Raw genomic sequence first — 25,906 nt, forward strand, 5'->3', positions numbered from 1 at the left:
TATGTTCTCCCCATGTTTGCGTGGGTTTCCTCTGGGTTCTCCAGTTTACTCCCACACTCCAAAGACATGCTGATAGGGAATCTAGATTTTGAGCCCCAATGGTGACAGCGCCCCATAATGTCTGTAAATTGGCTGAATTGTAAAGCGCTGCAGAATATGTTAGCGCTATATAAATAAAAAGATTATTATTATTGTTTGGTGAATTATTGAGCAAATTACACAAATAGGTTTCATTTGGGAGCCCATCAGATCATATCCTTCTCCTTCACAGTTGTTCTCTCATAGAGCAGACAATCTTATCAGATTTACTAATGACACACTGTATATTTGAAAAGTCTTATAACTACATATTTTGTTACTTTTAATGTGGATGTACTATGTGTATGTGTATGTTTAATGTGTATGTACTATGTGGTATGTACTCTTTTTAAGTACAGAACCCTGTTACTTCAGAAGTTGCTTATTTTATTTTGCCATTACTTCGGGGACCCCACTTTTTGACTTGGATACCCACAATTTATTACTTAGATTTTGAAAATATTCCCTCTTAAATGTAAACAAAATTTGTCCTAACCTTTGGCCCTAGAAGTCCCTCGCCTGGAAGTCCACGTGACCCAGGCAAACCTTGAACTCCTTGTTCTCCCTAAAAAAAATAGAACAGAATAAAGATAATGCTTGTATATATTTACTTGGGAACAAAGAAAAGGGTAGAACGTTTTTAGTTATGGAGAAAAATATAAAATATTACTGTTTCTTTGGTTTGTGCTTTCAAAGTAAAGACAAAAAGAAAACAATGGGTCAAGTGAATTCCTTACCTTTGGACCCTGTATCCCTTCTCCTGGAGGACCCTGGGCACCTGGTATTCCTGATTTCCCCACATTTCCCTAAAACAATTTTGATGTAAATGAATTATCAAGAATACCTTAAAACAAATTTAAAAAAACACCAGTAATTTTCTGAATTTTTGTTCTGTCATTATCTTTAACACATAAAGTTGTGTCCTTCCTTGAAGGGGTTAACCCACTAAATAGATTTATTACCTAATCACAGGGTAAGTGATATATGTGTGATTACCGGGAGTGAGACACCCATTGCACATCGGATGTGCACTTTAGCTGCATGGAGCGGGCTCAGAAGCTGAATCGTCTCCATTCACAGCAGGTGCCATCTGTGTTATACAGCCGTCACCAAATTGGAGCTAGTTCTGATATGTCTCGGATTATATGCCTTGTTCGTACTCCAAGCCTGTGGCAGGGCTTCATAGGGATTGCTAATTTTACAATAGTCTTCAATACTGAAGTATTGCACCAGCGATCCCTACGGGTATGTGCACACGGTCCGGAATTGCTGCGGTTTTGATGCTGCGTTTTCATGCAGCATCAAAACCGCAGCGGCCAGATGTTACAGCATAGTGGATGGGATTTCTAGAAATCCCATGTCCACTATGCATTTTTGTGCACCTGCGGATCACCCGCGGAAAATTACATGAGACGCGTCTTTCCAGACCGCAGCATGTCAATTTCTCTTGCGGAAACGCATGCGGATTTTCCCATAGACTTGCATTAGGTGAGGAAAGTCCGCATGCGTTAAAACAGCATGTTTGTTTCAATAGCGTTTCCGCAGCGGAAACGCACACAAAAATAGCTGATGATGATCATTAAAGTTTGTTTAAAAAAAACCCTATTCTCTGAAACTCTGCAAATTTCAACATGAAGACATGAAAAACGCATGCATGAAAAACGCATCAAAAAAATGCATGTAAAAACCGCACCAAAAACCGCAAGTAACTTAATTTGCAAATTATGTGCGGAAATGGTACAGAAATTCTGCAGCGTCAAAAACACAGCAAATCCAGACCGTGTGCACATACCCTAAGGGAACTTCTATTTATGTAAATAACAGTTAAACATATCTGTAAAAAGTATAAAAAAAATAAAAGAAATGTACAATTTTAAATTACTCCTCCTTTCTCAAAAAATAAAATACAAAAATTAACATATTTGGTAGCGCAACCGTAACTGTTAGAACTACTAAAATTTTATAATATTAATCCCATATACAGAATATGGAAAGTGAAAAAAAATGGCAGAATCGTGGTTTCTGGTCATTTTGTCTCTCCCCCCAAAAATAAAAAAAAAACAAAACAGTTTTTATGGTAAAAATCAAAACTGCAGCCTCCCCCGAAATAATTCCTTAAACATGTTGTTATAAATTTGGTATTAACAAAGCTATAATGATCTGTAGAACAAGGTTAACTTGTCAGTTGTACTGCAAAGTGAACGTTATAAAAAAAAATAATTGCAGAAATTGCTATTTTCAATTCTGTCCCACTTTGGATTATTTTTCTGTTCCTCAGTACATTATATAGTGTAATGAAAGGTGAATTTCAAAACTGCAACTCATCCCACAATGAAACAAGCCAACATGCAGCTACAGTATGTTCATGGAAAAATAAAAGTTTTGGCTCTTGGAAGGCGAGATGGAAAAACTAAAGTAAAACAGCAAAAAATGGCTGCGTCTCCAAGGGATTAATATACACATTATTTTTTAATGAATGGTGGTAATGGATGCTTGTTACTCATGCCATCTATCAGCCTTACTTAAAGGGAATCTCTTACCAGGTTTTTGTCATCTAATCTGAGAGCAGCATAATGTAGAGACAGAGACCCTGATTCCTGAAATGTGTCACTTACTAGGCTGCTTGCTGTAGTTTCAAGAAAATCAGGAGATTATCACTAGATGGCTAATAAAGCTGGTGCCATGTAATCCTCCATATTCATGAGCCCTGTATAACCCGCCCCCACCTCTGATTGGCAGCTTTCTCCCTATGCACAGTGTATGCAGGAAGCTGCCAATCAGTGATGTGGGTTGTGTTATACAGAGCTCAGCATTCAGAGAACTGCTAGATCTGCAGCAGAAACAAAAAGATTTTATCAAAACTGCTGCAAGCAGCCCAGTAAGTGATATATCGCTGAAATCAGCGACTCTGCCCGTACATCATGTTGCACTCAGATGGGATAGCCAAATCTTAGAGGCAAATTCCAATTCTCATAAAGGATAAGTTCTAGTTTTGAATTCATGTTACCACATAGAGTAAAGGAAAATTGCAAAAAAAAATAAAGTACGGTGAAGTAGTAAAAAAAAGCAATTTTGCAAATGTTTTTAGCTTTCATTTTTATGGCATTGATTGTGCAGTAAAAATTACTTGACAATATGATTCTCCAGATCAGCACAATTTTGATATCAAACATGTATGTTTTTTGTTATTATTTTCATGGGATAAAAAAAATTCTTACATTTGTAAAAAAAAATAAAATTGATTTGTGTAACCACTTTCTGAAACCCATAACATTTTCATTTTACCTTGAATGGAGGCGGTCAGAGCTTATTTTTTTTTTGCATGCAGAGCTGGTGTTTTTAGATACAATCGTTTCTTATTGCATTTTTTTCAAAAATGTTTAGTTGACCTTATTCCCACCTCTATTCCAAGAACGAAATAACCATTCATTGAGATATCTGGTCTTCGTATGAGACTGGTCTTCTTAAGGAGCCGGTTTTTTAAGAGACTTAAAGGGTTTGAAAATAACTTTTCAAACCAAACACATCACCTTCTAACAAACATAGCCCAAATAAAAATGATGTCTTTATTGTCCAAATCCATCCAAGTGTTCGCAAGAAATAATTTTCTATTAAAATATGCTAACAAGGGACTTGGTGCACCCTCGATGTGGCCAAATAGTTCAGTGCCCCTTCCCACCTACTTGTTTTTCTATCTATCTCAGCCCTCATGTAGCTCAGCCAGAACTGTCAATGAAGGAGAAGGGGAGCAGAAATAGATGGAAAACAAGTAGGTGGGAAGGGGCACTGAACTGATTGGTAACTTCCAAGGTGTACTGAACACTTAAATAACATATTTGAATAAAGAAAAATTTTTGGCAAAATATTTGCACACTAAGTACCGGTACATGATTTTTATTTGGGCTATGTACCCTAAAAGGGGATGTGCTTGGTGAGAACAGTCATTATAACAGTCATTATAACACTTTGGGGTTTTGCTCTTGTATTTTGCACAATTTTTTCCATTTAAGACAAAGGAGAAAATACTACAATCTAGGCATTCAATATCCCGTGTTTCTCGGCCACATACCGCACAGATGACTTTCTAAAATGTTGTTCATCAGAATGCAACATAAAAGAAATACCTCTTAAATATGGTAAATTTGGCAACGTTTTCTTACCTTAGGTCCTTGCAATCCTTCACCAGGGGGACCAGGTAGACCAATAGGACCTCTGAATCCTGGGTCTCCCTATAAATAGAAACATTGGTAAAGATATAAAATAGCATCATTAAAGGGGTGTTCCCAAAATTCTGGTAAACCTTGGTTTTTTTTCACTTTAGGTCATATTTAAGTTTTTTTTTTGTTTGTTTGTTTTACATAATTGTTCTTTCTGATGGAGTGAACCCCCACCTAGGTTCTGTTAAAGTGGTTGTCCAGCCTTAGGGTACAAGTCTGAAATCATTCTATACGACTGCAGACTTGTGTGAATCCTCACATCACACAGTGAGTGCTGTCAGGATTCTTCAGTGCAACACCGGAGAATCCTGACAGCACGCATTGTGCAAGTTGTGAGGATTCACAAGTCTGCAGTCAGAAAAAGTGACTGCAGACTGTATCCCAAGGCCGGACAACCCCTTTTAAGGTTTATGTATATCATCATGATGCATGAAGGTCAGACTGTCTATTATGCACATGCCAACAAGCAATGTATACTCGTTTTCTCTTTTGTTTCACTTAAAATAGGGAATGTTTGTTCTTTATACTGTATTTGAAAAATATTAATATAAAAAATTGTGTTTAAAAAAAATGAAGGCATAGTGCTAGGATATGCCATTACGTCAAGACAGGTAGGGAACCGAAATCAGCACTGCGTCGCCTACACAATTTTCCCATACACATCACTGTCCCCAGCCTTCTAGGGCAGTGCAGCCGATCCCATTCACTTCATCGGAGCTGTGTGGGTTCCCCAAAGATGGCTGAGAGCTGTTTTATTTTCAGGATCAGCGGGGGATCAGAGGTTGCCATCCCATTCCCTTCCCATGCTCCTACATTGATAGCATTCATTAGCAACTTGTCAGATTGAAATACTAGGCCCCTTCACTTAATTTTTCCTCTTCATTCCTGAGTTATGGACCCATCTTCTTTGTATATAAATCTAGTCTTTTTAACCAACTGGGTGTGGTCGGCAGCTCTTTCCTACGGGTTCCCACAGCCAGTTGGCTAACAAGACTAGACCTATATACAGGGAAGAGGGGGCCATATCTCAGGCAAGGAGAAGCGCAGGATCAAAAGAAAAATAATACTTAAAGAGATATTGTCACGGGTGTGTCGCCACGAAGATCGTCACGATTACACAGCCTGACTTCTCGCAGCTGACTTTTTGGTGCTTTGTGTTTTTCGGCAGTGAGGGAGTTAATTCTCTCTCTCTCTGTGCTAGACGAGGTCCAGCCTCGCCCAGCTGCAATCAATGCTGCTGTAGTGAGACTCCTTCAAATGCCTGCTGGTCTGTTAGGGAAGTGTCGGTGAAAGCATTTCATGCAGACTAACAGAGCGGATCGTGGTATTTGGAGTTTCAGAGATAAGTGTATTTGGACTGTTTCTTCCCCTCCTCGCTTTATCATTTATCTCCTTTCCCGTTGGTGTTCCCTCTGCTGTAGTTGTGTAGTTTTTGTATGCAAGGTGGTTTTGGTTTTTCCCTTGTACTGTCTCGTTCGTCTAAGTACTGTGTGTGGGCATATTATTACTTGTCCCCTTTTGTTGTGATCGGGGTCCTTCTCAGGACTAGATTACTTAGGTGCAGGGATCCTCAGGAGGTAGGGGTTACGCTGGCGGCCTGGACCTCTGTACCTTTAACAGTACCTCCAGGTTGAGGGATTAGTCAGGGCCCCAGCTTAGGGTCAGCTTAGGCCCCCTACCTCCAGTATACAGAGACAGCGTGACATTTTCACCGACCCACTTAGTTTTTCTCCAGCTACCATGGATCCAGTAGCCGGTCTAGCTCGGCAGTTGCAGAGTTTGTCCATGGAGTTGGCGGACGTTAGGTCCAAGGTTTTGTATCCTCGGGAGCAAGCCGGACCAGAACCTAAAGTAGCTCTCCCTGACAGGTTCACTGGGGGGCGGGACAAGTTTTTTGTTTTCCGGGAGGCATGCAAGTTGTACTTTCGGCTGCGGCCTCGGTCATCGGGGAGTGAAGAACAAAGGGTGGGAATTGTCATCTCGCTCCTACAAGGGGACCCACAATCTTGGGCGTTCTCTCTTCCCCCGGGCTCCCCGGCTCTCCAGTCAGTGGATAGGTTTTTCGCTGCTCTGGGACTTGTATATGATGACCCAGATCGGATCTCCCTTGCTGAGTCTAAGTTACGTAGGATCCAGCAGGGAGATCGTCCGGCGGAGGAATTCTGTTCGGAGTTCCGTAGGTGGGCCACGGACACCCAGTGGAATGACCCGGCTCTTAGGAGCCAGTTTTGTCAAGGTTTATCCGACAAATTACAGGATGTGTTGGCACAGTATGACTCTCCCGCGTCACTGGAAGCCGCTATGGCCCTTGCTATTCGCGTTGACAGACGGCTTCGGGAGAGGTGCGGGATAACTCTACCCCCTGTGATGACTCCACCTCCTACAAGGTCCCCTCATATGGTGGTTCCCCTGGTCAGTCCAGAGGAGCCTATGCAATTAGGAGGGACATCATTTCGGGGGAGGGGACCGGTGGTGCGCCATAAGACAGGAAGGTGTTTCTTCTGCGGGAGAAAGGGACATTTTGTTGGGGGGTGTCCATCCCGTCCCTGGCAGAGTGAAGAGTCGTCGGAAAACTGTTGATCCCAGGTTGTGTGGTGGACGGCAATCTGGGAGTAGGTATTTCGTCCCTAGGTTCGTCTCAGTTTCTCGTACCGGCGGAGGTGGTGGTGGGTACGAGAACTGAGAGGATATCTGTTCTTCTGGATAGTGGGGCCGGGGCTAATCTGGTTGATGCTCGGTTTGCCCGGGTTCAAGGTATGCGATTGAGTGAGTTGGCTAAACCCATCCCCATATTCTCGATCGATGCCAGGCCTCTTGGTCAGGGAAGTTTTTTGCAAGCTGTGCATGACGTAAAACTTCAAGTGGGGGCGATACATAAAGAACTGTTGTCTTGCTACGTGTTGGAGGGTCTTCCCACTCCTATAGTGTTGGGCCTTCCTTGGTTAACTAAGCATAACCCGGTTATTAATTGGCAAACCAGAGAGATAAGCCAATGGAGTAAATTCTGTAATAAAAACTGCATGAACACGGTCATCGGTGCGGTTACTCCTTGGGTCTTACCTCCATTTCTGGCGGACTTTGAGGATGTATTCTCGGAGAAAGGGTGTCAGGAACTACCTCCTCATTGCAAGTATGACTGTTCTGTAAAACTTCTCCCTGAGGCCAAGTTACCTAAAGCTAGGTTGTATAACCTTTCTGGTCCTGAGAGGCAGGCCATGAAGGATTATATTTCAGAAAGTCTGGCTAAGGGGCATATTAGACCTTCATCTTCACCGGTGGCTGCGGGGTTCTTCTTTGTTAAGAAGAAAGATGGAGGCCTACGCCCTTGCCTGGATTTCCGTGAACTTAATCGGATTACGGTCCGAGATCCGTATCCGCTCCCACTTATTCCCGATCTCTTTAATCTGATCGTGGGCGCCAAATGGTTCTCTAAGTTGGATCTCAGGGGGGCGTACAATCTGATTAGGATGAAGGAGGGGGATGAGTGGAAGACGGCGTTTAACACTCCGGAGGGGCATTATGAGAACCTTGTCATGCCATTCGGTCTGACTAATGCCCCGGCGGTGTTCCAACACTTTGTTAATGACATTTTTCGCCGCCTGGTGGGAGAGTTTGTTGTCATATATCTGGATGATATCTTAATTTACTCGCCGGATCTGGTGTCTCATCAGGAGCACGTTAGGCAGGTGTTACAGATCTTGCGGGATAATAAACTGTATGCCAAATGGGAAAAGTGTGTGTTCGCCGTACAGGAACTCCAGTTTTTAGGCTTCCTGGTTTCAGCATCCGGTTTTCGTATGGACCCTGGGAAAGTGCGGGCAGTTCTTGAGTGGGATCGGCCAGAGAATCTTAAGGCAGTACAACGTTTCCTGGGGTTTGCTAATTATTACCGGAAGTTCATTCGTAATTTCTCGTCCATGGTTAAGCCTCTCACAGACATGACTAAAAAGGGGACGGATTTTTCTAGGTGGTCTGACAAGGCTTGTCAAGCATTCTCCTCCTTGAAAAAATGTTTTGCCTCGGCACCCATACTCATTCAACCTGATGCGTCACAGCCATTCATTGTAGAGGTAGACGCTTCCGAGGTAGGGGTGGGAGCAGTATTGTCACAAGGTTCGTCCCCTGGTAAGTGGCATCCGTGAGCCTTTTTCTCTAAAAAATTGTCGTCCGCTGAGAGGAATTACGATGTCGGCAATAGGGAACTCTTGGCCATTAAGTTAGCTTTTGAGGAGTGGCGCCATTTTTTGGAGGGGGCAGTCCATCCGGTCACCGTCATCACCGATCACAAGAACCTGCTATATCTGGAGTCCGCGAAACGTCTGAATCCCAGACAAGCTAGGTGGTCATTGTTTTTTACCAGGTTTAATTTTGTCGTTACATATCGTCCTGGGTCAAAAAATGTAAAAGTCGGATGCCTTATCTCGTAGTTTCCCTGGGGCCGGGAATACGGACGACCCGATTCCTATCCTTCAGGAGGGGGTGGTGGTTTCGGCAGTATGCTCTGAGCTGGAGGAGGAGGTATTGGAGGCTCAGGGGGACGCCCCTGTTGGACCTCCGGGGAGACTGTTTGTTCCAGATCAGTTGCGACAAAAGGTGATCGAGGCACACCATAACTCAGTTTTTGCAGGACACCCGGGGAGTAGAGCAACTGTGGATCTCCTCTCGCGTCGGTTTTGGTGGCCTAACTTACATAAGGAGGTGGTAACTTTTGTCGCGTCCTGTGGGGTTTGTGTGCGCTCTAAGACCTCACATACCCGTCCGTCTGGGGCCCTCTTACCTTTGAAGATCCCAGAGCGTCCTTGGACTCATCTGTCTATGGACTTTATTACGGACCTCCCTCCGTCTTCGGGTAAAACGGTCATACTCGTTGTAGTGGACAGGTTCAGCAAGATGGCACATTTTATCGCTCTTCCGGCTCTCCCTAATGCTAAAACTCTTGCGCAGGTGTTCATTGGGGAGATTGTGAGGCTTCACGGGGTACCCTCCGAGGTGGTGTCTGATCGGGGGTCTCAGTTTGTGTCCAAGTTCTGGAAGGCGTTTTGTGCACGGCGGGGGATGCATTTGTCGTTCTCATCGGCTTTTCATCCTCAGACCAATGGTCAGACGGAACGTATGAACCAGAGCTTGGAGACATATCTCCGGTGTTTTGTGTCAGAGAACCAGGAGGACTGGGCTTCTTTCTTACCTCTGGCAGAGTTTGCTCTTAATAATAGGCGGAGCGAGTCCACTGGTAAGTCCCCGTTTTTTGGGGCATATGGTTTTCACCCCCAGTTTTGTACTTTCAGTAGGGGGGGCTCTTCGGGGGTTCCTGAGGAGGAACGATTTTCCTCATCACTCGCTTCAGTATGGAGAGGGGTGCTGAAGAATCTGTATACTATGGGGAACCGATACAAACGTATGGCTGATAGGAGGAGATTGTCTGGCCCGGACCTAAGTGTGAACGATCGGGTATGGTTGTCTACCAGGAATATAAAACTTAAGGTTCCCTCCTGGAAACTGGGTCCCAGGTTCATCGGGCCGTACAGAATCAGTTCTATTATTAATCCGGTGGCATTCCGTCTTGACCTCCCCCCTACGTTTAAAATTCACAACGTGTTCCACAGATCGTTGCTTAAGAGGTATGTGGCGCCGGTGGTACCGTCACCTTTACCTCCCCCTCCAGTGGTGGTCAAGGGTAACTTGGAGTTCCAGGTATCGAGGGTCATCGATTCACGCTTTAATCGCTGGTCCCTTCAGTACCTGGTTCATTGGAAAGGGTATGGTCCTGAGGAGAGGATGTGGGTTCCTGCGTCGGATATTAACGCAGACCGATTAGTTCGGGCCTTCCACACGACTCACCCGGATAAACCTGGCCCTGAGGGTCCGGAGGCCCCTCGTAGAAGGGGGGGTACTGTCACGGGTGTGTCGCCACGAAGATCGTCACGATTACACAGCCTGACTTCTCGCAGCTGACTTTTTGGTGCTTTGTGTTTTTCGGCAGTGAGGGAGTTAATTCTCTCTCTCTCTGTGCTAGACGAGGTCCAGCCTCGCCCAGCTGTAATCAATGCTGCTGTAGTGAGACTCCTTCAAATGCCTGCTGGTCTGTTAGGGAAGTGTCGGTGAAAGCATTTCATGCAGACTAACAGAGCGGATCGTGGTATTTGGAGTTTCAGAGATAAGTGTATTTGGAGTGTTTCTTCCCCTCCTCGCTTTATCATTTATCTCCTTTCCCGTTGGTGTTCCCTCTGTTGTAGTTGTGTAGTTTTTGTATGCAAGGTGGTTTTGGTTTTTCCCTTGTACTGTCTCGTTCGTCTAAGTACTGTGTGTGGGCATATTATTACTTGTCCCCTTTTGTTGTGATCGGGGTCCTTCTCAGGACTAGATTACTTAGGTGCAGGGATCCTCAGGAGGTAGGGGTTACGCTGGCGGCCTGGACCTCTGTACCTTTAACAGTACCTCCAGGTTGAGGGATTAGTCAGGGCCCCAGCTTAGGGTCAGCTTAGGCCCCCTACCTCCAGTATACAGAGACAGTGTGACAGATATTCCCATCTCCAAGATCCTGTCCCAATATGTAGTAGGTGTAATAATAATAATAATAATATTAGCAAATCCCTCCAATTAGAAATATAGTATAGTTTTTCTGATTCGCTATGTCTCTTTCCTCATGTGCAGGGCATTGCAGGACCTCAGGTATCCATGGTTACGACCACTGATATAGTGACAGTTAGTTTTGCTAATTGGTAGTGGTCGTAACCATGGATACCTAAGGTCCTGCAATGCCTGCACATGAGGAAAGAGACATCAGAAAAGCTATACATTTCTAATTGGAAGTATTTGCTAATTATTATTACACCTACTACATATTATGATAGGATCTTGGAGATGGGAATACCCCTTTAAAGCACAACTTCATCCAGAAATTTGTCAATACTCTGTTTAGTAGATGCGAACATGCCTTTATTACTAGGGTAATTCATATTGTTGGTTAACAGTCATCTGCCACGAAATGGACAACTATTTTTGGAGTCCAACCAACTACTTTACATCACTTTTACAGTTTATCTAAATCTGATACTACCTTTGGTCCTGGAAGTCCAAAGCCTTCTGACCCTGGTTCACCTGGAAGTCCTGTAAGCCCTGGCATACCCTGATTTCAAAGAGAAGAATTTCTTAGTTAGTAGACTGTAGATTTTGATAATCTTCACATGGTAATTAATGTTATGAAAACCAGAAAAATACATTGCTTTACTCACTGGAGGTCCCGCAAATCCATCTCCTTTGGGTCCATATGGCCCTGGTGGTCCTGGATTGCCTCTGTCACCCTACGAAATGCAGTTGTAAAAAGTATACATTAGTCATTATGATAATAATATTATATAACCTATAAAATATAAAAACACTGAGAATTGAATGTACAGAGGCTGCCATTTTTCTCAACTGCGTGAGTCCTGTTTACATATAAAGATTCGCTGCCGAGAATGTGTTAGGAATCATGGTTCTGGTTGTGTGCTCCCACCTGGGAATGAAGCAGGTCCAGTGCTACGCTACTCCGGTCGCAGGAGCCATCACTGTCCTGACCCTGGAGCCGGAGCTTCTAAGCTTGCACAGAGACTGTCCCAGTCTTATTGAGCATCGCATTCTATTGTTGTAGGATACATGAGGATGCGGGACACTGTGTCTCTCACTTATTTCTCTGTCCAGGGATGATGGGACGCCATGTTCCCTGGTTGCCAGGCAACGTTGAATGCTGCTATGTCTAGCAATAGGCAATGGTGGGATTGTTTTCATTTTCCTGTACAAACTAGCAGGGAATGGCTTTCTGGGATGATTGGGAGGTAAGCAACACCTGATCATTAGGCAGGGTATTTAATCCTGCTCCCTGCCCAGTCCTTTGCTGTTTATTGCAGTTCCCATGTGCTACAGTGGTGAGTGGTGTTAGCAGTAGGTTTTGCTATCATTTCAGCGGTTTTCTCTTTTTCACTTCTGGTTACACTTCCTGGGGCTCTTGCAGAGGTACTCACCTGGTCCTGGACTAGGCAACAGCCGTGTCACCAGACGCCAGCTGTCCGGCGTCAGTGGGTTTGGGAAGGGCTCTGCCTAAAGTCCCCCTTCCAATTACTGGTAGCTGGGTGAAAAGTATTCCCAGCCATCAAAAGCTTGCCCAGCTGGGCAGTTTGTGCCAAGTGAGTCTGTGGCTACGCCTTTGCTGGTTTGGTGCCAGTCTTGCTGGGTCTGTGTGCATAGCGCATAACAGAATGATGATCTTTTCTGCAGCACAAAAAAAATCACGTCACCTGACGAATGAGCATTTTACTGATTCATAGGTGATCCCCAGCATCTTTAGACTGCATTATTATCGGAAAATGAGCGTTCCTAGGAACACTCGATCGCATTAATTGTGCAGTGCAAATGGATCTTAAGAGATTCTATGTTCTTCGCTCTTACCCCCAGAGAAGTGAGACCGAATATTGTTTTAAGCAGAAAGCATGTAAAGCAGATAATATACTTCTGCACTCACGCGTACCCACTATAAATGTTAGCCATGGCTGATAAATGCAACATTACCTTTGGACCGGCAATACCAACTCCTGGTTCTCCTATAAGACCTTGTGGACCTAGTGGGCCAATGTCTCCCTGAAATAAGATATAAAAAATGTACATTATGTAAAATAACTGTAGAAAAATAAAATACAAATTAATTAGAAGTTCCTCAACTCGGCTCTAGTTGTACAATATGGAAACATTAACGACTGGAACCACATTAACATCTCAGCAAGTATTTTACCCTGGTTCAAAAAGATATGAAGTATAGTAGGAGTCAATGAGTCAATAGTATTTCACAGGCATTTCAACACATTTGTTCATTTAGTTATGCAAATTGTCTCTTCAGAGAGGAAGAGGACTTGAACTCTAGTGCTGTTATGATCTGCTACAAGCACTAAGGAAAGAAAGGAGATCTGTCCCTACAATAGAAGTAAGCTAGATCCCTACGATGTAACGGGGAACCTGATCCTGCGATCAGACCCACTAAAGTCCTCGGCAAGTCTGTACGAAGACCTATAGATGCAAGGGAGGGATCCCTACAAGAACTAGGGACTGGGATAAAGTTGGGCACCTCCAAGCAGAAATTGTAGCAGTAAAAGACAAGCACACAACATAGAACATAAAGGTCCGAAGACCAAGCTAAACAGACTGAGAAAGGTAACTAAGCACCAGGCTAACTTAAGAGTAGAAATTACAATGAAGTCCAGCAAGGCCAGGAGGGCGGAGCAGGATTAAATAGGCAAACAAGGTCATGTGACCAGCAAGATAGAAAAAACCTAACAGGAGAGTTCTAACAGTACCCCCTCTTCTATGAGGATCCTCCGGACGCCCTAGGCCCAGGCTTTTCAGGAAACCTCTAGTGAAACGGTCTGACAAGTCTGGAAGCAGAAACATCATCCGCCCTCACCCATGAGTTATCCTCGGGTCCGAAACCTTTCCAAGCGACGAGATACTGCAAACTCCCTCTATACCATCTAGAATTTAGGATGCGGGAAATGTCATATTCCCCGTCCTCCACCACCGGAGGAACAGTGGCAGAGACGTCTCCATCTGACACACAAGCTCTTTTCAACAGAGAAACATGAAACACCGGATTAATCTTCCAGGAGGTAGGAACCTCCAACCTAACAGCAGATTGGTTAACTACCAGAAGCACCTTAAAGGGCCCTACAAACTTGGGACCCAATTTTTTAGAAGGAATCCTCAACCGCAGATTCTTAGAGGACAACCAAACCATGTCACCAATAGCAAACAAAACCTCTTGCCGTTTCCTATCAAAGTACCTCTTAGATTTTTTGTTAGCCTCCTGAAAATTACCACGCACATCCGTCCAAACTCTCTCCAAGTCACCGGAAAAACTCTCCTCCTCAGGCACAGCCGATACCAATTTGGAGAATGACCCAAAAGACGGATGTCTCCCAGAACAACAAAAAAAAGGCGAACAACCAGCAGAAGAGGATGTATGGTTGTTAAGAGCAAACTCAGCAAGTGGCAGAAACTCAGACCACCCCTCCTGATTGTCTGGCACAAAACAATGCAAGAACTGCTCAACATCCTGATTCTTCCTTTCTGTCTGGCCATTAGACTCAGGATGATATCCGAATGAAAACGACAAATAAACTCCCAACCTGTCACAAAAAGAACGCCAAAAACGAGCCACGAACTGAGGTCCCCTATCCGAAACAATGTCAGTAGGAACGCCATGTAGTCTGACAATTTCCTTGACAAAGGCCTTAGCGAGTGTCTTAGCGCAGGGCAGTTTGATGAAAGGAACCAAGTAACACATCTTGCTAAAACGGTCCACGACCACCCAGATAACTGTGAAACCCTCAGAGGGGGGAAGGTCAGTAATAAAGTCCAAGCCAGATGTGTCCAAGGTGCACTAGGAACCTCCAGAGGGCAAAGCAACCCCGCTGCAGGAGTATGTGAAGACTTAGATCTAGCACACACCGTACATTGACGCACCCACTTAATGACTTCCTTCTGCCATCCAGGCCACCAAAAACTGCGACCCACAAGTCTCTTGGTCTCAGAAATTCCTGGATGACCTGCCAATCGAGACTCATGACACTCAACAAACAAATCTCTCCTAAAGGTCCTAGGCACAAACAACCTCCCATGGGGAGTGTTTGATGGGGCATTCTCCTGTGCTTTAAGAATCTCATCTTCCAAAACGGAGTCCAATGCAGCAATCACAACACCTTCTTGTAAAATGCTCCCCTCCTCCTCAGCACCGACCATGGGAGAAAAGCTGCGAGACAAAGCATCAGCTTTAACATTCTTGGTACCCGGGATGTAAGTAACGGAAAAATTAAACTGCGAGAAAAAAAGTGCCCACCTATCCTGACGGGCATTCAAGCGCTTGGCAGCATCAAGATAGATCAGATTTTTATGATCAGTGAAAACCTGAATGGGAAATTCAGCACCTTCCAAGAGATGACGCCAGTGTTCAAATGCGAGTTTAATAGCCAGCAATTCCCGATTACCAATATCGTAATTAAGTTCAGTCTCAGAAAAATTTTTTGAAAAAAAAGCACAGGGAAGTACTCCATCCTTGATTTCCTGAGACAACACCGCACCGACCCCCACCGAAGAAGCATCAACCTCAACCAAAAACGGCTTAGTCACATCAGGCTGCATAAGGATAGGAGCAGAGCTGAACCTCTGCTTTAGAAACACAAAAGCTTCAATGGCCTCAGTAGTCCACTGAACCGCATTAGGACCTTTCCTGGTGAGATCGGTCAGTGGTTTGACAATAATAGAAAAATTTTTAATGAATTTTCTGTAATAATTGGCGAAATCCAAAAACCTCTGTATCGATTTCAAACCAATAGGCCTAGGCCATTCCTGCATAGCTTGAACTTTAACCGGATCCATCTCAAAACCTTCGCTGGCGATAATGTAGCCCAAAAAACTAATTCTCTGTACAGCAAACTCACATTTCTCCAGCTTAGCAAAAAGCGAATTGTCAATTAATAACTGTAATACCTCACGTACGCTCCACCAATGAGACTCCAGATCAGGCGAATAAATCAAAATGTCATCCAAATACACAACCACATTTTTGCCGATCAAAGGTCTAAGGATGTCATTAATAAGATTCTGAAAAAATGCTGGAGCATTGGTAAGACCAAAAGGCATCACCAGGTTCTCAAAATGACCCACAGGAGTGTTAAAAGCAGTCTTCCATTCATCACCCTCCTTCATGCGCAACAAATTGTATGCCCCCCGGAGATCAATTTTAGAGAACCACTTGGCCCCCACTAACTGGTTAAACAAATCAGGAATCAATGGCAGTGGGTAAGGATTGCGTACAGTAATTTTATTAATCTCACGAAAGTCCAGACAAGGACGTAAACCGCTGTCCTTTTTTTTAACAAAAAAAAATGCAACAGCCACAGGAGACTTGGAAGGCCTAATGTGACCGGCGGCCAAGCTTGTCTGTATGTATTCCTCCAAAGCCTTTCTCTCAGGAATAGCAAGATTAAATAAACGACTTTTAGGAAGAGTCGCTCCAGGGACAAATTCTATGGTACAATCATAGTCTCTATGGGGAGGCAATATTTGTGACTCCTCCTCAGAAAAAACTCTCCAAAAATCCTGAATAGGTACAGGTAATTCCCCTTTTTCGACCGCAGCAATAAGTCCGTTACAACACTTGTCATAACACTTGGGACTCCAGGACTTAATTTCATTGGTAGACCAATCCAGTACAGGATTGTGCAATTTTAACCAGGGTAACCCCAAAATTACTGGAGAAGGCAAATTATTTAATACCACCAAATCCAAATTTTCTTGATGAACACCATTAATAGTGAGGGGAAATTCACAGACCTTGTGAGTAACACTCTTCAAGGGGGAGCCATCGACAGAAACCACAGCAATAGGGGATGACAAAGGTTTGGGTTTTAATTTAAGTTTTTCCAAGAATCCCCCATCAATCACATTCAGAGTAGAACCACAATCCACAAATATCCGAAATTCAATTAATTCTTCCTGAGCAGTGGTAGTAGCAGAAAGAAATACCCCCTTAGAATTTAAACAGGCAATACGGGCGTAACTGACCTTTTTTTTTTCTTTGTTCATACGAAGTACACAGTTCTTAATAAAATGATCAGATTTTCCGCAATAAAAGCACAAACCTTCAGAAGATCTGCGGTCTTTTTCCTGAGAGCGGGGTGCCATCGCCCCGATCTCCATTGGCTCTCCAATGTCAGTACAGACCCTCTCAAGACTCGGAGCTGACATGGCAGAGGATTTACTTTCATTAACCCTTGCACGCAGTCTCCTGTCCACCCGTATAGCTAATTGCATAGCCTCCTGCAAGTTTCCAGATGTGGGATAAGCAATCAGCAAATCCTTAACCCTTTCACCTAGCCCTGCAAGAAACAAACTTTTCAAAGCTGAATCGTTCCACCCCACCTGGGCAGACCACCGACGGAAGTGAGAACAATATTTTTCCACATTACCTGATCCCTGCCTCAAATGTCTTAATTCAGTCTCAGCTGATGAGACACGATCAGGATCATCATACAACAAACCTAAGGCAGAAAAAAAACTATCCACTGATCTAAAGCATGGATCACTAGGTTGGAGAGAAAAGGCCTATCCCTGAGGTTCTTTGCGCAAAAGTGACATTATGAACCCTATGCGCTGTGATTCATCACCAGAGGATCTGGGTCTCAAACGAAAATACAATAAACAAGCATTTTTAAAGGAAAAAAATTCCTGTTGATCACCAAACAATAAATCAGGCAAACGTACCTTTGGCTCCACAAAATGTGCTCCAGAAAAGCTACTCACGTGTTGTTGGAGCTCGGCCACCTGCAGAGAGAGTCCCTGCAGGCGTTGAGCCAAATCCTGAACCGACACCATGATGGAAACTGGAAGTCTTTCCTTAGAGATATTTTTGGGCTGGACTTACTGTTATGATCTGCTACAAGCACTAAGGAAAGAAAGGAGATCTGTCCCTACTATAGAACTAAGCTAGATCCCTACGATGTAACGGGGAACCTGATCCTGCGATCAGACCCGCTAAAGTCCTCGGCTAGTCTGTACGAAGACCTATAGATGCAAGGGAGGGATCCCTACAAGAACTAGGGACTGGGATAAAGTTGGGCACCTCCTAGCAGAAATTGTAGCAGTAAAAGACAAACACACAACATAGAACATAAAGGTCCGAAGACCAAGCTAAACAGACTGAGAAAGGTAACTAAGCACCAGGCTAACTTAAGAGTAGAAATTACAATGAAGTCCAGCAAGGCCAGGAGGGCGGAGCAGGATTAAATAGGCAAACAAGGTCATGTGACCAGCAAGATAGAAAAAACCTAACAGGAGAGTTCTAACAAGTGCCACCTATTGGATGTAGCAGTCCTACAAGTTGTTCAAGTCTCCTCACACTGCGGTGCCAGTCCTGGCATGTCACTCTCCACAAGGAGAAACCTTCCCCTTAGATCCCAGTCTTAGCCTCTCACCCAGCCAAATCTTATCTCATACTTTGTACTGATGAGGGGCAATACCCCCAAACACCGTGTCTACAAATTGATTGATTTGGCTTTTATCCTAAGTTATATTTCAAGGCTTATTAAAGGGTCAACAATGACAAGTCCTCTTCCTCTCTGAAGAGACAATTTTCATATTTGATTTCCCAGAGGAGCATGGAAGGCGTTTAAGTCTCCTCATCCTGGCATGCCAGACCTGTCATGTCACTCTCCACAAGGAGAAACCTTACCCCTTAGATCTCATTTATTTATGTGTGCCACATTTAAGATACTGAATTACATCTAACAAGAAAGCTTACCTTAGGACCCACTATTGCCCGACCGGGAGGACCTGGCAAGCCAATCCGTCCTGCAGCACCAGGTTCACCCTAAAAAAACACGGAAGAATTTGCTTTGTTAAAAAGCAGTGCAATACAAATTTGCTAATTTTTTTTCATAATCAAGAATCCTTAATTTATGTCTATGACATAACCCTATCAAAGCTTTTCGCCACCAGTAACTTTAAACCATTTAAGAAAATTAATTTGTATATAACATTGACTAGGGTAAAAATAGTATGCCTGACATATGTTTCTCAACACATTTTCCTTTTCATAACAATGGCATTTGATTACTTTTGGTCCTGATGGTCCTGCAGGTCCTGGGGGGCCTGTTAACCCACGAATACCACGCTGTCCTTGGTCACCCTAGCAAAAAAAACACAACATGGGATCATGCTACAATAGCGTTTTAACAAGGCAATAATATATATATATATGTATATATCTTTGTGAGTTAATGCTAAATACAGAGGAGGGAAAGAGGTAAGAAGAAAATAAAAAAGAAGGAAAAGGAGTATATTGTAGCAAAGCCAGGTAGTACAGGGTTAAATCCTAGCACTGCAGGTCTTGATTATATGCACATGACTTGCTTTAACTAAAGACCAGGGCCTGTGTTCACTAGGTGGGTCAGTCTGCTGGATGGGGCAGAGTCGAGTGTGCTGGAGCTGGAGAGTGACCAGCCAAAATGTGAGCTGTAGCTGAGAGAGAGAAGTGCCGGGGTCTCTCTCTGATTGGAGACTACCTGGTTCAGCTAGGAAAGCTGTGCAGTCTGTGTGTTGAAGCTGAAGAGAACCAAGTGATCTGTAAGCTGCTGGAGCTCGGGCTGAAGGGGATACCGAGACTGATGAGATCGGTCCTCTACTATGTATGAAATTTTTTCTGGGAGAAAGTACGGTAATCTGTTCAGGTGAGCCCGCACAAACACATGTGTCCTACTAAATGAACTGTTTATTTTCTTTGTTACCTTTGTGCCCAAAAGAGGCTGCTTTTGGTTTTGAATCCCTTTGAGTTTTATGAAAGCAGTAAAACTTCACCTCTTTGAACCAAACCGTTTTGCCTTTGTGAACACTACCTAATGCCTACTTGAGAGAGTGAATCCCTACAATATATATATAAAACTATAAAAAATAATTTTTTCTTCCTTCCTCTTTCTCTCCTCGTTATTTCGTATTAACTTACAAAGATAATAAACAAAACAACACAATTTGCAGTAAGACACCGATTAATATACTATTACAACAAAATAATGATATTCAGTTGGACCAATCAGCTTGATTCCAGTAGCTAAAAAAACATTTTTAATATAAAAATGTTTATACATAAATTGTAATATTTGGGACTTACCTTTTCCCCTTGAATGCCAATACCAGGAGACCCTTCTGGACCCCTGAGACCTGGAAGTCCTGGCTCACCCTAAAATAAAATAAAAATCTATTTTTTTGTGTTCTTGACGGCTTTAGTATTAAGAACCATTTTTCACTACATGTATAACTACTTTCTAGAATTGTAACATTCATTCAGCAACGATCACAATCATTAGACATATTGGTTATTTTTTCTATTTATGCATTATTATAATTTAGGCTAAAAATCTAAAATTTCAAACTGAAATATACACAAATTAGAATTAAAATTTCTACAGAAATATAATATTTATAGACATTTAAACCTTTTGCCCGGGGGCACCATCTTCTCCTGGTAAACCGGGTAATCCAGCTAATCCTGCAGATCCAGGTTCACCCTAAAAATATAAAGAGCAGAGTTGAAACAGCTGCACATTAGAATATATCAATACGCTGTACTTTTAATTTATTTTGTTTCTACATTTGATGTCTTTTATCTTTAGCCTTCTTCTTTTTATTAAACATTTGTATGTTTTAATAATTTATATATTTAAATAGTTTATTTATACCACTGTTACTTTAATAAGAACTTGTTGGTGCTATAAGTCCTCATAAGAATAGGGTTTGTAGTCGAATGCACCACTGCATACACATATGAGCTGAAGATCTTTCAATCATAATTGTATTGTGCAATTACTGTACTTAGCATAACAGTGACTGTACAGGTTCCCTGTTAATAAGTTTAGTGGTTTAGTAATTCTGCACTTTAATTTAGTTCTGCCTTTGCAGTAATAAAATATAGCTCTTTATGTACTGAATTCCTGGAAAGCCTTTGTTTATACACATCAACCAATCAGAAGTAGCAGAGCAGTAGATCGAAGAAGAAAGCAGCAGCCTGAGCCAATAATGATGCAGGGGGCATGTCTCAGTCTACCTTAGGCTCCCTACAGGCAGTGTAGCTAAACTGTAGTCACTAGTGTTGAGCGAGCACTAAAATGCTCGGGTGCTCGAAGCTCGGGCCGAGCTCGCCGTGATACTCGGGTGCTCGACCCGAGCAACGAGCCCAATGTTAGTCTATGGGAGACTCGAGCATTTTTGCAGTGGCACCCCCGGCAGTCTTTTAAAAGCCTAACAAGTGCCCAAAATGATAGTGACAGTGCTCAAATGACATGGGGACAGCATGGGGATCGCCCCAGGAAGCATTTCTGACCCCCAGGTCACTGCTGTCAACAACGTGGTCAGAGGTATTAAGCCACTTTTACAGGCTCACAATAAAACGAAAGTGAAACTTTTTTCCTGTGAAATATGTTAAGGAACATCATTTCCAGGGAAAAGACTTGTGTATAAGTTAAAATAAATGACCAAAAACAAAAATACTCCTCCACACCTTCGGCTATGTTCACAAGTAGCATTTTTTATGCGTTTTTGCACTTTTGTATTGCTTTCAACTATGACAAATGCATTCACCAGGAAATGTCATTTTAACATTTTACAACCTTATCTGGCCATGTGCTGTGTGACACATGCATAAAGTGCTGAAAAGACATTGGAACAGCATGGGGAAGACCCCAAGAAGCATCTCTGACTCCCAGGTCACTGTCTAAAAGTGTGCCCATCAAAAGTGATCCTTGCCGCATCAGAAGATGCAGACTTGCAACTATCCCCATGCAAGTTCTAGTCCCAGGGCAGTGTTCAATTCTACCTCCCCCATTCCTTGCAATACAAGCGCAAGTATGCAGCCTGCCACCCACCCACCGCTAGGCTGCAATACCATACTGCTTGCTTGCTTGAACTTGAAATTGGGCCTTTTAGGCATGTGGAGGCGGAATCTGGCCACCACGTCATGGCTGTGTTGGCGGCCTGGAATCCATACTCAGTCCCCAGCCGCCCGGCGGCCGGGTGTCCATACTCAGTCCCCAGCCGCCCCGCGGCCGAGTGTCCACACGGTCCCCAGCCGCCTGGGGGCAGTCGGGTGTCCATAAACGGTCCCCAGACGCCCCCATTTCTCCTTGGAACATCCCCCCACACACTTTTCTTAGCCCGACCTGCTTTAGGCAGCATTGGACGAGCCCACCAGAGAACCAGACTCCTCCAGTGGGCCCTGACTTCTCCATCGGTGGAGTTGAGAGTGCCAAGGTGAGGAGCATGATGATGATGACAGAAGTTAGCATCTGCTATGTTTTCTTTTAATGCAAGTGTAAGTGTGCAGCCTGCCACCCACCCACCCCCAGACTGCAATTCATACTGCTAGCTTGCACTTGAAATGGGGCCTTTTAGTTTAGAGGAGGCCGAAGCTGGCCACTACCTCATGGCTGCTTTGGCAGCGAGGTATCCATACTCAGTCCCCAGCAGCCCCTATTTGTCCTGGTGTGCCTTATACATAAGATGAAGCGCGTTATACCAAAACATTACCTGTGCCCTCCCCAGTGCATTTAGTGGGAAGGAGAGCCTATTCCGCTGTAGTGTGTGCATGCCAAACCCCTGTTCATGGTACATGCGAAGATGCCTCCCACCTTGCACCTGTCGTTGCAGACTTGCAACTATCCCCATTCAAGTCCTTGTCCCAGGGCAGTGTTCAATTGTACCTCTCCCATTCCTTGCAATGCAAGCCCAAGTATGCAGCCTACCAGCCACCGACCCCCAGGCTGCAATACCATACTGCTTGCTTGCTTGCACTTTAAATTGGGCCTTTTAGGCATGTGGAGGCGGAATCTGGCCACCACGCCATGGCGGTGTCGGCGGCCTGGTATCCATACTCAGACCCCAGCCGCCTGGTGGCCGGGTGTCCCCGCTTGCTCCCCAGCCTCCAGGGGGTGGCCGGGTGTCCATACTCGGTCCCCAGCCACCCCTATTTGTACCAGTAACCTTTCCCACACTTTTCTTAGCCTGGCCTGCTTTAGGGCAGCATTGGCCGAGCCCACCGGACTCTCAGACTACTCCGGTGGGCCCTGGCTTCTCCATCAGGGGAGTTGAGAGTGCCAAGGTGAGGAGCATGATGAGGATGATAGAAGTTAGCATCTGCTTTGTTTTGTTGTAATGCAAGCGCATGTATGTAGTAGCGGCTAGGCCTGAGGAGGTCAGCGTTTTGGCGCATATCCTACCTCCTCCGAGGATTGCTGGATGTTTTCCTGCTACTATCCCAGTTCTATGAGTCCCGTTAAAACAAAGCTTCAGGTGATAAATGATGGATGAGGTAGTGGCAAAGGAGAAAGAGCAGGAGGAACAGGGACCATTCACATCAATATCAGGCCAGACAACCAGATATGTCTTGTAGGATATGTTTCTGTAACAAAAGGAGCGGTTCGGCTACACAGTTATAGGGCATACAGTGAGTGCAATGCCTACCAAAAATTTCGAGGCACTCCAATGCCCCTTGGAAATGACATGGAGGTCAGAGGGCATTAACTAAACCTTTCTTTCCATTTATAGCAACTGGGTCTCCTGTGCACTGTTGGCCTAAGCAGTGAATGGAATGCTTTCCAAAAATTATGAGGTACTGCAATGCCCCTTACAAGAGCCATGTGTGGCACCCCAGGGGTCTGGTCACCACAGTAATAGAGATTACGTCGGAAGCAAGTGGGAGGTTTCCTGGTCAGGATCCCTTAAACGTGCAACATCCTCCTGCCCCAGTCCTGGGAGGGGAGAATTCTGCCCTTATAAACTGGATCTGGGGTGGGGTTGAGTGAGTCAGAGAACAGAGAACAGTCAGAGTCAGAGTGAGAGCAAGGGAAAGTAACAGCAAGGAGCTCTGTAGGAGCTAGGAGCTAAAGATGAGGGGCTGGAAGCTGAGCAGAGCTCGCCCTGGCAGAAGACAATAGGAACCGGACACAGGAGTCCGAAGCTGTGAGGACTTATATATCCAGCAGCAGAAACCAGCCGGCAGGGGATTTCAGGTCCTCTGGCCATTGAAGCCCGGAGGCTCAGTCACAAGCAAGGGACCAGCACCGCCGTCGTGGAGCGGAGGCTAACAGAAGGCCCCAAGTCACCAGCCATATGGGTGAGCACTACACGGTACACTCAGGGACGTGGGCTACTTCTACCCGCTTACAGCAAGGTAGCCAGGAAGAGTGCAGACAGACAGGGAGGCCTACAACTCCACCTGGCCAGGGGAACTGCTGCTTGCTCACAGACTGACCAGGCCTCTTATGCTAGCCAGTACTCCCGGGAGGGTCTACCTTATAATCATCAGTAAAGACCCTGAACTGCACTGCAAAGACTCTGAGTCATTCCTGCTGCGCTCGTGCACCATCACCCCCATCATCCAGACTCACTGCCCTGAGGCTATACTCCTTCCGAGGGGAGTTATCCCATTTTATGCTGCGCACACAACACCAGCCTCAGCGGTCTGCCTCGCAGCGGTGGTACTCCCTGACCGCAATCCACGGGTGGCGCAGTCGGACAATTAACCTCAAAACCTAAGAGAGATTGCCACTGGTTTGACCAGCCTGAGCCACGGGACCGGGTCACCGCCACGGAGACTACAGACCCCAGAGACCCGGCACCGGGAATCCCACACACGTGTACACACGGCCCAAGGGGCGCATCACATGCAGTACAGAATATTACAAACATAAGTCCCATTATTGGGGAGTGGGTGTCCCATAGTATTTGCTTATGCCTTGCAAGCAAAAGCTGCCAAAAATTAGGACGGAGCAACTTGCAATGCCCCTTACAAGAGCCATGAAGTACAGCATATTACAAACATAAGTCCCATTATTGGGGAGTGGGTCTCCCATAGTATTTGCTTATGCTTTCCCAGCAAAAGCTGCCAAAAATTAGGACGGAGCAACTTGAAATGCCCCTTACAAGAGCCATGCAGTACAGCATATTACAAACATAAGTCCCATTATTGGGGAGTGGGTTTCCCATAGTATTTGCTTATGCTTTCCCAGCAAAAGCTGCCAAAAATTAGGATGGAGCAACTTGCAATGCCCCTTACAAGAGCCATGCAGTACAGCATATTACAAACATAAGTCCCATTATTGGGGAGTGGGTCTCCCATAGTATTTGCTTATGCTTTCCCAGCAAAAGCTGCCAAAAATTAGGACGGAGCAACTTACAATGCCCCTTACAAGAGCCATGCAGTACAGCATATTACAAACATAAGTCCCATTATTGGGGAGTGGGTCTCCCATAGTATTTGCTTATGCTTTCCCAGCAAAAGCTGCCAAAAATTAGGACGGAGCAACTTGCAATGCCCCTTACAAGAGCCATGCAGTACAGCATATTACAAACATAAGTCCCATTATTGGGGAGTGAGTCTCCCATAGTATTTGCTTATGCTTTCCCAGCAAAAGCTGCCAAAAATTAGGACGGAGCAACTTGCAATGCCCCTTACAAGAGCCATGCAGTACAGCATATTACAAACATAAGTCCCATTATTGGGGAGTGGGTGTCCCATGGTATTTGCTTATGCTTCCCAGCAAAAGCTGCCAAAAATTAGGACTGAGGAACTTGCAATGCTGGCACCCTGGTGGTATAGTGGTAGTGGAGGCTGAGGATAAGGAGAAGAAGATTAAACAGCCGAAACGAGGAAGCGTATACCCATGTGTGGGTGTGAAGCGGTGCATGTGAATACACCTCCCAAAATAACACAGTGGATTTGACTTTATGTTACTCTGCTGTCATTTGGTGGTGATGAGAAGTCTGGCCCAATCCAGCCCTTGTTCATTTTGATAAGGGTCAGCTTGTCAGCATTGTCAGTTGACAGGCGAGTGCGCTTATCAGTTATAATTCCCCCAGCGGCACTAAAAACACACTCCGATAACACGCTAGCGGCAGGGCAGGCCAGGACCTCCAAGGCGTACAGAGCGAGTTCATTCCAAGTGTCCAGCTTTGATACCCAATAATTAAAAGGCACAGAGGAATCACGGAGGACGCTGGTATGATCGGCAAGGTACTCCCTCACCATCTTTTGAAACTTT

At 44.6% G+C, this 25,906-nt stretch overlaps 1 protein-coding gene across 1 annotated transcript in view; it reads right to left on the bottom strand.

Moving 5' to 3' along the window:
- The window catches only part of COL28A1 (collagen type XXVIII alpha 1 chain), a 99,529-nt gene that overhangs the window by 19,114 nt on the left and 54,509 nt on the right, over positions 1 to 25,906 (bottom strand). Inside the window, exons 18-27 of the mRNA XM_073646119.1 lie at positions 20,309 to 20,380; positions 19,984 to 20,052; positions 18,934 to 19,005; positions 18,619 to 18,687; positions 12,840 to 12,908; positions 11,528 to 11,596; positions 11,353 to 11,421; positions 4,239 to 4,307; positions 816 to 884; positions 575 to 643 (exon numbers count right to left, since the gene is read on the bottom strand). Coding sequence (XP_073502220.1) covers positions 575 to 643; positions 816 to 884; positions 4,239 to 4,307; positions 11,353 to 11,421; positions 11,528 to 11,596; positions 12,840 to 12,908; positions 18,619 to 18,687; positions 18,934 to 19,005; positions 19,984 to 20,052; positions 20,309 to 20,380 — 696 coding nt within the window. The remainder of the gene's footprint in view (positions 1 to 574; positions 644 to 815; positions 885 to 4,238; positions 4,308 to 11,352; positions 11,422 to 11,527; positions 11,597 to 12,839; positions 12,909 to 18,618; positions 18,688 to 18,933; positions 19,006 to 19,983; positions 20,053 to 20,308; positions 20,381 to 25,906) is intronic.

Source organism: Phyllobates terribilis, unplaced genomic scaffold (assembly GCF_046119375.1).
Source record: "Phyllobates terribilis strain yellow unplaced genomic scaffold, ASM4611937v1 Scaffold_9__5_contigs__length_417890890, whole genome shotgun sequence".
NCBI classification, from domain to species: Eukaryota; Metazoa; Chordata; class Amphibia; order Anura; family Dendrobatidae; genus Phyllobates; species Phyllobates terribilis.